This window comes from Haemaphysalis longicornis, unplaced genomic scaffold (assembly GCF_048455015.1).
Source record: "Haemaphysalis longicornis isolate Haplotype H1 unplaced genomic scaffold, Haemaphysalis longicornis Haplotype H1 scaffold_10, whole genome shotgun sequence".
In the NCBI taxonomy this organism is placed as follows: domain Eukaryota; kingdom Metazoa; phylum Arthropoda; class Arachnida; order Ixodida; family Ixodidae; genus Haemaphysalis; species Haemaphysalis longicornis.
The window spans coordinates 58,537,599-58,550,792 of record NW_027526204.1 but is presented as its reverse complement, the minus strand read 5'-3'; the positions used below and the strand labels follow the sequence as shown (position 1 = coordinate 58,550,792).

Here is a 13,194-nt window from a genome sequence, read left to right as displayed (position 1 = left end):
CTGGTATAAAGTGGCCAGGAATAAATCAACATGTTCAATTTATTCTTTAGCATTTGTGTTACCCCTAATTCCGTGACTCTCCCGTTTTTATAATTTCCTCGCTCTCATTCTTCATCTTTAAGGCAGCTGGCATACGAGGTCCTTCAGGCGGTTAGCTAAAACCTCTAAATCTTTTCATGTATCTCCCACCCCTTGTAAATATACGTTACTATGTTACTTCAGTTTGAATTTTCAATGTGAATCGACACAACTGTACCCGAGAAAATGACGCCGTAAAGACTTCCAGATACTTTCAGACACTATAATGAAGCAGTTTGAATTTTTAATACGAAGCGACAGATCTGTATCCGAGAAAATGACGCTGTTAAAGACTTACAGATACTTTCAGACACTATAATGAAGCAGTTTGAATTTTCAATACGAATCGACAGAATTGTATGCGAGAAAATGATGCTGTTAAAATGTTTAGATATTTTATTACAACATAATGAAGGCGAGGATGGAGAGGCAGAAATCAAAGAATTCAGAGTGGGGATAACACAGCGTACGCGTTTTTTAACCATGTATTCTAACAAAGGCCGCAGTCTCTGCAACTAAAAGCGCTGATTTCAGAAGACTATTGTAGGACTCTTTTTTTTCTTTCTGGAAACAGGCACCTTCAAGTTAGAGTCAATACAGCACCAGGCTATTGAGTTACAGGACATTATGAAAACAAAAAACGTACCAGAATGTAATGAGACACTACAATAAATCAAGACAAAAGAGTAATATATTGTGCGAGAAAAAAATAAATATTGCCACAGACTTTGAAAAATATTACTGAAAAATATTTTCACGATGACAGACAACCTTATTGCTACGATGACGGAAGGAGCAGACAGTCGGTGAGATCCGACCCGGTTTTAAACTTGTCGCCGAAATACGCGACGAGGCGACCGGCCATCGCAATGCGTCCGAATTTGCCAAATTTGCACCATCCCTCTGGGTCTCCGTACTCTGCGTCGAACACCGCAACCCCGTACTTGACTTCGGTCATGTTGGCTTTGAAGTTGCACAGCTGCAATGAGGAACAAAACAAAAACATTTTGTTGTTAAATTGCGGGTATGGGCTCTTTGAGGGGCCATGAAGACAAAATACATGTTTGCTTCGTTGGAAAGACGGCCGTGTCACGATAACAATGATACCAATGTTGCCGCAAACTTAACACGAATAATCGAAATAATATGGAAAATACATGAATCTGTGGTGGCTCACCAGCAATATCCGCCAGCTAATAAATGTACGATTTCACAAAATATTGTTCGTTCGCGATTGGCGGCTACCAATCGAAGCCACAACCAGGAAACATAACTAAGCGATTGTAGGGCCCCCTAAGTTCGTTTGATGGTGTCACGTGAGTGATAATGTGGATGGAACACACTGGTGAATGTTTTCAGTGCTGGCCTGCATGACATTACCCGCGGTTTTATTACGTAACTGTAGCGCGAAATTTCAGAGCTCCGTTGTTTCTTGAATTTAATCGGTATGCCTGGATTGGAACGACGTGAGTTATCGAGCGTTATTTCTTTCAAACAGAACAATGTTGTATTTCGCATTCATTGCCCCTGTTAGCCAATAAACATAAGCGTTTCGAAGAATAAGGACTTTGTATTGACAGGCCTTAGACCTTAACACGTTATCTTCAAAAAGAAAATAATGGTTTCTCGTTGACAGTCAACATAGACGCGGGTTCTCGCTCTGGCAAGATAAGCGCTAAACGGGGACTAAAGTAGCCAGATATGTTGGTAGTGATTTAGACTCTTGTATACATGAACAGTTCCAATATACGAGGACACCGATATACATAGCTTTCGAGTGACGTTACCGCAGCCATAGGCCGGCGCCCTAGGATATCCCAGTGCTGCTCGAGATAACAGCGGAGAATGAGTTCACGGCTTTCAAACGTGCAAGCAGTGCTCCAAGATGGCAGAGTAATCAGTGCAAGGTGTGTATTTTGAGCTGTGATGCGGCTCATTGCGCACTTTGTATGGTATAGCGTGGTTGAGATAAAAATAACTTCATGTAAACGCGAGTAATTAGGGCGCAGGCGGCTTGCCGTTGGGAAAGAGATCAAAGCTTGAATGGTGGTATTCTGCAACGTGGCATCGACAGAGACGCTTGCCGCCAATGTCGTCTCGAGTTCAAATTCCTAGCACGTATTTCAACAACAGGAGAGTTGAGGGTTTGTAGGAAGGCTTGTTTGTACATGGCATTAACTGAACAGCGTTAATAGTGAAGACTAACAAAGACGGGCACTGCTAACAACTGGTTATTTTTGGAAAGAATATATTTAAGAGCGAAACACTGGCATGGTTATCCATGCGCAAAGGGACTGAAGAGAGAGGTGCAATGCAGACCAAATGAGGCTAAGAAAGCACGGAGAGGTTTGTCTGCTGGATTTAGAAATATTTTGTTTGATGACAGGAGAAGCGCACGTTTGATCGGTATATTCCGTGCATGTTAGATAACGGGTTCCGCGCTTTCTTAGCTTTGTTTGGTCTCTTTTGCACTTGTCTAGCAGTGCCAGTGTGCAAGTAACCATGCTTGTTTTATACGCCTATATAAGTCTTTCTTTGTAAAAATGTCCTGTCTTACAGGTGTTCAATTTATACTTTTTTCGTCACGCCGAAATCTCCTGCGCTACTCAGCCAGCCGCGCATGATAGACAGCAGTTCCGTCCCAGTTGCTCAGCGCTACACTATACTGGCATCACATTGTTCTGATGCTTGTGGAGAAATCTGATTGCACAGGTTCAGGCATGACGTCAACACGTACTGTACTGTTGCGATGCTGACTCGAGTTTTTTGCAGTAACGCAGGTTAACGCAGTTTATTAACGCCGTCGACAGTACCGCAGCTTTGAAATAACGCTGTTTACCAGTTTACGCACATCCCGCACACTTTCTTAGCAAGAACGGATTTGCGCGACCGGGAATGTCCGCTGATCGAGACCCCTGGCAGGGATAGAGGGCGCAAGAGGCGCTGGAGAAAGCGTAGCGTCGGCGTTCGCCGCTGCAATAGGGCCGATGAGAGGGAGAGGGCACGGCGAAGGAGCAGCGGAAAGACGGGCAGGGAGAGCGAAAGAGAGCGAAAGACAGGAAAACACAATTCCACGCTTGATTAACTTCGTATGGGCAGAGTCAAAAGGGAGTAAGCCCTTTTCCTATCACTTGTTGGTCCTATCGCACCCAGTCAGAAAAAGGCTTACTCCCTTTCGACCCTGCCCATACGAAGTTAATCAAGGGTAAAATTGTGTTTTCGTGTCTTCCAAACACGGTCCCCATCGTATCGCTGAAATCCTTAGCTTCCGAGTCAACCGTCTTAAGAAGGGTGGTTATCCAGAACTCGTTGTTAGTTTCTGTTGCAGAAAAAGTACTGACCACTGTTGTCAAAGGAAAAGGTGTTGAAATAGGGGAGTGAAAGAATGCAGGCGACTTGCTGTCTTCCATTACGTTCACGGTGTTTCCCACAGGTGAAAAAAAATCGCAGGAACCATAATGTGCCTGTTGTTTTCACCGCACATTTACCGCTCGGTGGCTTTTGCAAAGCGTTACAGATAAGACAAGAAAACGGAACATGTAAGGCAAAGTGGAAGGATCGGCACGTGCGCAGATTTGCGAATTGCGCACAGGGACTTGTGTACACAGGCGGAGAGTTTTCATTTTCCCAGGGGGGCTCACCCCGCCCCCTTGATGTGCATCCCATGGTGATGATGATGGTAAAATGTACACATCATTATGTATTTATGTACATACATACATACATACATACATACATACATACATACATACATACATACATACATACATACATACATACATACATACATACATACATACATACATACATACATACATACATACATACATACACACACACACACACATACATACACGCATTACGCTTGTCTTCCTGTGGTAAGAATTCGAAGTAATGAATGTAAAATATGAAAGCTAGCTGTCCACGTCTACGCTGTTTAATTATGCAGTAAGCGTTTAACCCAAATAAGTGTTCAGGGAAAAGGTAGAGGCAACTGTAAGGAAATTTCAACTGGTAATGTCGCTTGGGGGAATAGACGGGGGAAGGATCAGCATCGCCGGGGTGCCCGAGCCCCCTCAGGGAAACACCGGAGGGGGCTCGGGCCGCCTAGCTCTTCCATAGTCTCGGCATATGGTTGTGTATAAGATCCCCTTGTCTTGCGGTCGTTTTTACATCGGGCAATCAGGCAGGTGTATGAACGACAGACTGCGGGAACAAAGATATGCCTGCGAACAGGTCAGCGCAGTGGGAAATCTGTCGGCACACCGTGCGAGATGCAAGTGTGAGGTTAATTTTTCCAAAACCATCATTTTGTTCCGCGCTAAAGATAAAATGTCCCGTGAGATTTACGAAGCGTTTTCCATAATTTCAGGGCATGAGGGACAGTGCGTTAGCACCCCTTCCATTACTCTCAACCAGCATGAGATTATGTTTCTAGAATCATCTTTTTAACGACCACACGTGGACTGGCTTCGACCCCCCTATCTTTATATTTTTATATTTTACCCTTTTGCCTCCTGTTCCCCATCTGTCCGGAATTTGTTGTTTCATCCTTCGCTGTGCTATATATATGTGTGTCTTTCTCTTGTTCACAATAAAACAGAGGTTAGTGTGGCGCCTTCTTGTTAAAGTGTTCTTTCTCGTTCCTCATTCCGACTTTGTTAAGCGCAACGTACCATGAATGGTATGAAGTTACTCAATGTGGGGTACCGACGAAAGATACCCCACGTCTTGTTGTGAACCTTTCGTTCCCGCCTATAGTCTCCATTTCACCAGGGCCTCCTAGGATTGCGCGGGGCAGCAGAGGACTGGGAAGGGACTTTTTGTCGGCGTCGAGGATGTGCGCCGTGACAAGTTCGGCTGCTTCATCCACGTGCAGGAGGGTTATGGATGCTTAGCGAAGTTTTGATGTTTCTGCAATTGTGCCCCAGTTCTCTCTTGCTTCCCTGAACCTTTTAGGGAAAGTTGAACTGTTTGGGCCTTTACCTATGTGCGTTAGTGAGGTAGGGAAGAGATGATAACCAAATATGTCTGTGCCCATTCCCCACTCAAGTGATGGATGGAGAACACTAGAGCCAATTGCCAAGGTATGTTGTGTCCTAATTATGGTATGTAGGATGTTTTTTTTGCAAAAAAGGCACGCTCCCGATGACGTTAGGAAGTTTTCAATAAATCGTCCTCTGGCAAACACGCGGGAAGAGCCCTATAGGGACTTATGAGCACTGAGGTTTCTTACTAAAATACGTGGCTGTGGTAACTCGTCTATCTTAACCTAAACGTCTGAGCTCGATAGCGCGTAATCAGAAGGAATGTAGAGGGCACATACCCTTATTAACCTGTCAGATAATATTGCGCGCATTGCGTCTGGGTCAAAGACAGTGCACAGATTGAAGTGACGGCATGCTAAAGATTTCCGGGCGACAATGGCCAATCCAACCGAAGAATGTGTACACGGTATCTATCTACCGTGTAAGGGGTAAGGCATAATGTTACGTGAAGTACCCAAACAGAGGCGCCAAAAGTATGTGCCCTTCTCCTGGTAGTGAACGAACCAGGGTACTTCGGGTTACGAAGTCGATGTCAATCCAACTGCGCCACAGCGACACCGGTTTCTCAGATGCAAAGTACTGGGGCGATCTCTGCGCAGCGCAGTTACCACGGAGGCGGCCGTTGTGAAGCCGAAAAGTAGACGATAACTTAAAATAAGGAAAACATTGTTCAATTAAGGTGTTGATTGCACTAAAATATTCAAAAATTCAATGAAGTGTCTCTTTATAAGCTTTTTCAGGGGCGGCGGTGCCCTCTCGCGACTACTTGTGGTATCAACGCCAGGCTGGTACTGAAACTATACAAAACAGGCCGCCGCGCCCCTCTAACGAATCACTGCTTCGCACATGAAAGTGAAACTGCTCTAATTTTTTTCGTCATGCTGTAAAAGCTCAACGACACCAGCGGATTCATAGGTGTATACCGTGCTACATTGTGCCGAGCGCAACGGCATCAATTGCCAATATACCTTGTCCCGTGTGGAATGTTTCGTCGTCCTCCCGAACTTACCTTTTCCCGCATTGTTTCCGCGCTGTCGTACATCATCGAGATGCCCATCTGAGTGCTGAACGCAAACATGGTCTTGTAGGCGCTACTCGTGCTCCGCTCGTAGTAGAAGACGTAGCATACCTGTTTGGGAAAGAAACACGGAGTTATGTAGAATTTTCAACAGGGATAAGTAGATTGAGGCAAGCAGTTTCGTCGTCGCTTCACTCGAGCTGAACCTAATCGTTGCTTCTGTAGTACCAATGGCACCCCTGTTTCTGTGGATGCTGTTTGGAATGACAATTGTTAATTTTATATGTAGTAAAGGCAAGTTATAGGTAACTGAGTTCAACCAACTAGCTGCGAGAGAATTTGAAACCTATAAAGACCACTCAATTCACCTTTGGTCGCCAGCCACAATAGGTCTAGGAGGCTTTACATTTCATTCACAATAGAACTGAATGTGAGCGCAGTTAAGCTGTACCTAAGCTGTAGCTAACCCAGCTAAGCTGTATGCCACAGCGAGGGAATTTCTTGGCAAGACTTAGCACTCTGCGGCTTTCATTTCTGCAAAGGCTTTCGAGTGCTGAGCGCACCGTCGTTCCAGCTTTGGCATGCGCAGCTGGGAGGCCTCCACCAGTCTTTTTCCATCCTATTCAGTGGCATAGCGCGTGATAAGCCACGGCTTGGTACCCTCACTGCATTCAGTGTAATGGGGACGGCAAGCACCGACAGGGCGATGAGCAAATCGGCGATAGCCCTCGCACCCAGTGCGCAGGAGGGCACCACTTGTCCCAGCGCCTGTTTGTGGGTGCTTGTGGAGGTATAAACATTTACGGCGCTCTTTTGTGAGAGCGGTCCCTCAGTCCACGGATTCATGGGACGATCGAGCGGTCTTCGCTGTGGACGACAGAATAGGCTCGTATTCTTTTTTGATTGTGGGGTTTAACGCGCTGACGCAACGCTGGCGATGAGGCGTGCCGTAGTGGAGGGCTCCGGATTAATGTTGACCACCTGGGGATCTTTCACGTGCGCCTAAACCTCGTACTCACGGGTGTTTTTGCTTTTCGCTTCCAACAGAAAAGCGGCCGCCGCGGCCGGGAATGGAACCCGCGACCTCGTGCTCAGCAGCGCAACGCCTTAGCCACTGAGCCACTGCGGCGGGTAATCTCGTATTCTAGTTGACCGGTGGTCGTAAGGTTCTCCCATAATTTAGACAGGCGGAGCAGCGAGAGAACAGCGGGAAGGTTTGAAATTTGGACACACCCTAAGATGACGATGTTCAGAGTTACTAAGAATACGTCAGTTGAGAAGCTCCCCATGGGCCTCATGTATCAAAAGCCGGTCCACGGGCAAACAGTGGCCAGCACGGGGAAGGTTAAATAGCCTGCCATATGTCGACATACAGTTGAAGCACCACTCAAATATGACTTAGGGCCACACCCGCAAGTGATAAGAAACTCTAAGAGCATAAATAAATATTTCTCAATCTATGTTTTGCTGTTTTGAAGACAAGCTTTATGTTTTACACACCACGGTGGCTCAGTGAATATGACGTTGTGCTGCTGAGCTCGAGCACGCGGGTTCGATTCCCGGCCGCGGCGGCCGCTTTTATGATGGAGGCGAAACGCGAAAACGCCCGTGTGTTCGAGGTTACGGCGCACTTTAATGATTCCCATGTGGTCAGTTAATCCGGAGCCCTGCACTACAGGACGGCTTTTTGCATGTCTATCTTGGGCACATTTGGTGAAATATTATTTAAATATTTATTTAAGTAACCTAAAATACTTATAATTCAATCAATGAATCAACAATCAATTGATCAATCAATCATGATTCGTTTTACTAAGTTTTGTTGTTACGTATATTTAAAAAAAACTCCAGTTTTTGTCCCCCAGGTGCTGCGCCAAAACTCTTCGCTTCAACTAAGGAAGGGGGCCCGTGACGCCCGAATTCTGAAGAAGAGTATCGCAACAGGTGTATATTGAATACATCTGGATAATTTTAGGTTGAGTGCCTGGTTGGTCTGTCTGCATTGACATTGACTATCTGCAGAGTATCGGTTAGGGTACCTAGATTGCAGCTGGGAATGGCTGAGGGAAATTGTTGGTATAAGGCATACGGAGAGTCGTACCGTCTTCTTTTCGAATGTTTTGGACGGAACACGTGGTAACGTGGTCGACTCCATGTATAATACGGCGTTATTTCTTCAAAAGGGGCCATAGGGGAGAACGCCGGTAACTCCTCTGCAGCCTCGCAGGTAAGGGCATAGCTTTGCTGTTCGTGAGTCGCTGACCGGGCCTGACAGGCGCTCAACTGAAAGAACGAGCGCTCGCACTACGCCTGAAAAATACGCCTGTAAAATCCGCATTTCCCCCTCCGCCCTCAAAGTACTGCGTGTCGCATCAACGCATTGACCGGGAAGAGATAGGGAACGCAGGAATAAGTGCGCTTGCGCGAATGTCCGCTTTATTCATTGTGGCAGCCACGAGATTCACTAAGAGACGAGCAAACCAGCCGGCCTATGAACGCCGTAGGGTTAAACTTCTCAGCGGAAGTTCCAGGTAGGCAGCCAGACTTGCGCAACAACGATCCGCGACATGGGTGCCCTCTTATACAGCGGTGAGAATTGAACCTAACTGCACCAAAGGTAGTGTAGAATTTGGTGAGCTCAAGTTCACAAAATTTAGTGGCCTTCCACTCCGTGAAAACGAATAACCTGTGAAGCTCTAGCCCTCCACTGAGTGCGCAAAACAAGGCACGTTTATTTGTAATTTATTACTGAGCGTACTTCCTAGCCTGAATAAAATTTCGAAAGACCGGAGCTTTATCCTAGCGGACAAACGTAACGCTGTATCTTTCCCTCTCTCGTCGTAGGCATCTTACTGTATGTGTAACACGCCAACCCACACCACTCTACCACTGACGACACCCGACTGTTCGCATTGTTCGACGGCACGTTCAAACCACTCCAACAGAATGGACATGTAATCAGTACGGGCATGAAATCTTAAGCTACGCGGGCCGCTTCCCCACTCCTCCCTCCAATCCCAATAAGTGTACGTATAAACCGGCAATCGGTCATGAGCGGGTGCTTAGAAAAGAAAGATACTGTCGAACATGTCGCTCTGAATGCCGTTTTAACCGAACAAGTGATGTTAGCCCACGTCGGCGTTCCAAATGGAGCAGTTGCTGAGCATACGGGAGGAATTCGCAGCTACTCGACCAGCTTGAACTTGAAGCGGCAATGACGGAGACAGAGGCTTTTTATTGTTTTCGCGCCCATCCCCCTTTTTTGTTCGGGCTGACGCTCATTCAATTTCCGCTCTTCTTCCTTCAAGCAAACGACATGCCTCCGTCCCATTGCGAATTGGCACCTTGAAGGCCTCGACGTTCATTCTTGCCGGCACACACGTGGGTGTCCCTTTCGCTTCCCATGTGTAGGCATCTTGTTGTTTGAACAACACACCAACCCAGACACAAACCGCTCGATTGCGGAGGAGATCTGAGAGGGTGCATCGAGCCATGAGACTCCCACCACCACGGCAGGTATGTCATCGGTAGCGGATTAACCCGTGCTGTGCGTGCATGCCCCCGCCCTCCACTTCCTCCTTCTCCTGCACGCCTAAACCAGAAATAACGGATGGGAGTATAGTGAGCCGTAAAATACACCGGCAAACGGAGAGACCAATACTTTATATGCGGCCAGTCTCATATCCAGTATTCTTTAGCCAGAAGAACTATGACCAGCTTGTCAATGAAACCGCCGACAGGACAATATTGCTCGGAATGGCTTTCATGCTAAAGTACAATTTCAGCTCACGCCGCTGTTCCAACGGGGCATGTTGCTTTCAAACCATCAGGGACCCGCAGCTAGTAGGCGAGGTGGAATTTGAGGCGCAACAGCGGCTTTCTGGTGTTTTTACACCCGTTTCATTTGATAACGGTGCTGCGGGCGCTGTCAGTTGATTGCACAACTTGTAAAAGAGGCGTTGGTGTTGTCGCGGGGAATAACCGTAGTGATAACCATTGTGAAAGAGGGGATGGCGGTGGCGATGAGAAGGCCCGGAACAGCGCCGAGTAAATTCGACTTCACCTGAATGAAAAGTGTGGGAGGGGGGCTACATATACTGCTTTGCAGTAAAAGCCACCAGTTCACGGTTGGTAAATGAACACGCATAAGGCCACCAAGAAAGCGACTTCCTGCTAACAGAGTTCTACTTTGCTTTGAGACCCCTATTTTCGCATTTCTCAACTAAACATAACTATCACCTCTTATTCATTTGTGCTTCCAAGGGTAACAAATTTCATTTCATGCAGCCAAGCAGTAAATAGTGAGTTTGCTCCTCGCTGGAAGCATGGAGCAAACTCACTCCACGAGCAAACTCGTGGAGTGAGTTTGCTCTACGATAAAAGCCCATTTAGTAAATCTAAACGGAACAACACCAGCCAAGCTCTCAATTTTCAGCGGAAATTTCCGGTGCTGGGTTAACGCTCTGTTGCGCCTCAGCGTGAAGACCTTTCTACATTCCTAACACAGTTCGCATCGCTCTCGACGCTGAACTCAAAGCGTGCCCAATTACACCCGTAGTTACTCGACCAAATTTAGGGAACTGTCCCAGTGTGGTGTAAGTTACTGTGTAGCACAGTTTGGAATGTATTTAAAATGCAACTGTACGGATACAAAGGAAAGCTACGTAGCTGTGTCTAAAACATAGTCGTAAGCTCGATTGGCGGCGGTCTCGGGTTTGAATCTTGGACCAGGAGGGATTTTTTATTCAAGAGCGACGTTTCGGAGAAAAATGTATATCTTCCCTCTGTAGCCGTACAGCTGCATCTCCGGTGCATGTCAAATGTTCCTTCTCAGTAATTCAAAATTTGAAACAATGTCGTTTTTAAGAATGACAGTCATTCATAGGATACTTAAATGCTAACATTTTGGCCTGTCTGTCTATATGCATGTCAGTGTGTCTTTGAAATAAATTCACAACCCAGCTGGAACCCGAAAAATTCTAAATGTCCAAATTGGCTAGAAGTACGCATTATCCGATGTTTAAATCGAATGAGTGATTGATTGATTGGTTCATTGAATGTGAGTTTTAACGCGCTGAATATACACCTGGGCTAGGACGCTTGCCGTTGTGAAGGGCTCCAGAATAATGTCGACTACTTGGGACTCTTTAACTTGCGGCGAACTCTCGATACAGCACGATTTCCTCTTTTCGCCTCCACGATAAAAGCAGCCACCACTGCCGGGATCGAAGCTGCGTCCTTGAAGTAAGTAGCCCGACGCCTTAGCGACTCTGCCACCGTGGCAGGTATCGATGTTGTAACTCCCCAAACCTGGTTTGCGGTTACCTTGCTCAATCTGCAATGAATAATTATAGCCGTATTGATAATTCAAAATCTGTCGGCGGGTGTGGCATTTACGTCTAAGATTGTGCCCAACTGTTTCTTTTTAAACGGCAGGGGTGCACAAGGGCTGAAGGGTTCGTAGTCTCTCCTGTTCAAACTGGCGCCCATGAGTGGACGGTTCCATCGCCCCGCAGCGCTCATGGACACCGCCCATGCGCAGTGGTGGCCCTCTGACGCCAGTTGTAGAAGACCTTCGTGGGCGGCTTGCTGCGAAAAGGACAGGTTTGGTCAGATCTGACATTTTTGCTACAAAACTAGTTGCCTGTGACACCTAAGGTGTTTTTGCAAGTTGCGTGACTTCAAGCACCACCTCCTCGCAGTGACCAACCGCACAGATCATATGCAACGAGTAGGAGCCAAGTCAGTTGCCAGCGGGTCGTATCTCCGATGAAACTGCAAATATTACGACAGGGAATACTACAAGTACTTCTATTTCTACGCCAACTATTCAAGTATTTGCACTCCCGGTCCAGGAAGGAAAAGTTGGCGGAGGCGTAAGGAATAGCTGCTGTGAGCCGTGTTCAAGAAGCCATATATAGTGGTTTATCGTTTCACCTCATGTACAAGCGACTTGTGTTAGGCTTCGAGAACTGAAAACAGCACTGCTTACCATGGAAACCGGAAAGTCTGGCGTTGCCTTGTAGATGTTGGGTGGAGCCATCTTGCACCCAGGTTTGTCGTCGTTTGTCAAGGAATAGTGGCCTCGGAGAACGAATATGTCTGGGGTGAATGTCCTGCGCCCAAAAGATGCAGAATCGAAATAATGTCAGACTTGCTGAACGCACAGGAAGCAAGCAGCATCCCAAGCAGCAGAAAGTACCCACCACAAGCATGGCAAATAACAAGTTCCCAGTGCGTGCGAGCTTGGCAATACATCGGGCGCCATTATTGGCTGCTGGTTGGGAAGGTTACCAGCCAACAATTGGCCAAGCTGTGGGAGACCAATATTAGACAATGCTCGGCAAAGCATATTGCCATGATAATGCCTATGCGTGGACCCCATGCTATTTCCATGCTCATTTAAGGCCCGTGCTTACGGCCATTGCCTATTCTATGAGTAGCCTCGCGGCCCGATTTCTGCTTTATACTTGTTATTATACAGAAAACTATTTAATGCGCAGGCATTGAACAATTATCTTAAAAATGACACCCCTGGCGAGCAATCAGGGAAAGCACTTTTGGCGAGCAGGTATGAGAGCAGCGCGGCTTCGCTTGAGCCGGCGATAACGCGAGCGTCAGCGTATCCAGATAAGCCAGCAGGATGTGCCCACGGACTCTCTCTATCTGCGAAGCATCCATTCATAGACCGCGCTGGCATGCAGTTCTTCCCGCTCCAGCCACCGCTCGCCTGCTCCGTTTAACTTTTCGAGCACCTGTACGTCAAACTAAACATATCTGTTAACAGCACATTATGATTAAAGCGATAAGATCGAACAAAATTAGAGGCCCCACTGCAATCGCCAAGTCATGTGTTGCTGTGACTTCGTTTACGGCCATCCGTCAATTAAAAAACATTGTTCCTTCGGCGCCACAGAGATGTCACCAGAAAGCGACTGGGAGGCCGGCACTGCTTCGTATGCTTTGCCTAACATATGTAATATTATGAGCAGGGCTGTTCAGGCCGAACTTTATTTGTCCGGCGTACCAGGAAACCTCAAAACCTCGAGA

The 13,194-nt window shown here is 46.9% G+C and overlaps 1 protein-coding gene across 1 annotated transcript; it reads right to left on the bottom strand.

Moving 5' to 3' along the window:
• Positions 1 to 445: 445 nt before the first annotated feature.
• LOC144157749 (uncharacterized) lies at positions 446 to 12,243 on the bottom strand. Its single transcript, XM_077688522.1, has 4 exons — positions 12,137 to 12,243; positions 11,542 to 11,733; positions 6,136 to 6,255; positions 446 to 1,057 (listed from the first exon to the last, which is right to left on the bottom strand). Exons 1-4 carry the CDS (start codon positions 12,185 to 12,187, stop codon positions 857 to 859), a joined length of 564 nt encoding a protein of 187 aa, XP_077544648.1. The 5' UTR covers positions 12,188 to 12,243; the 3' UTR covers positions 446 to 856.
• Positions 12,244 to 13,194: the final 951 nt, after the last annotated feature.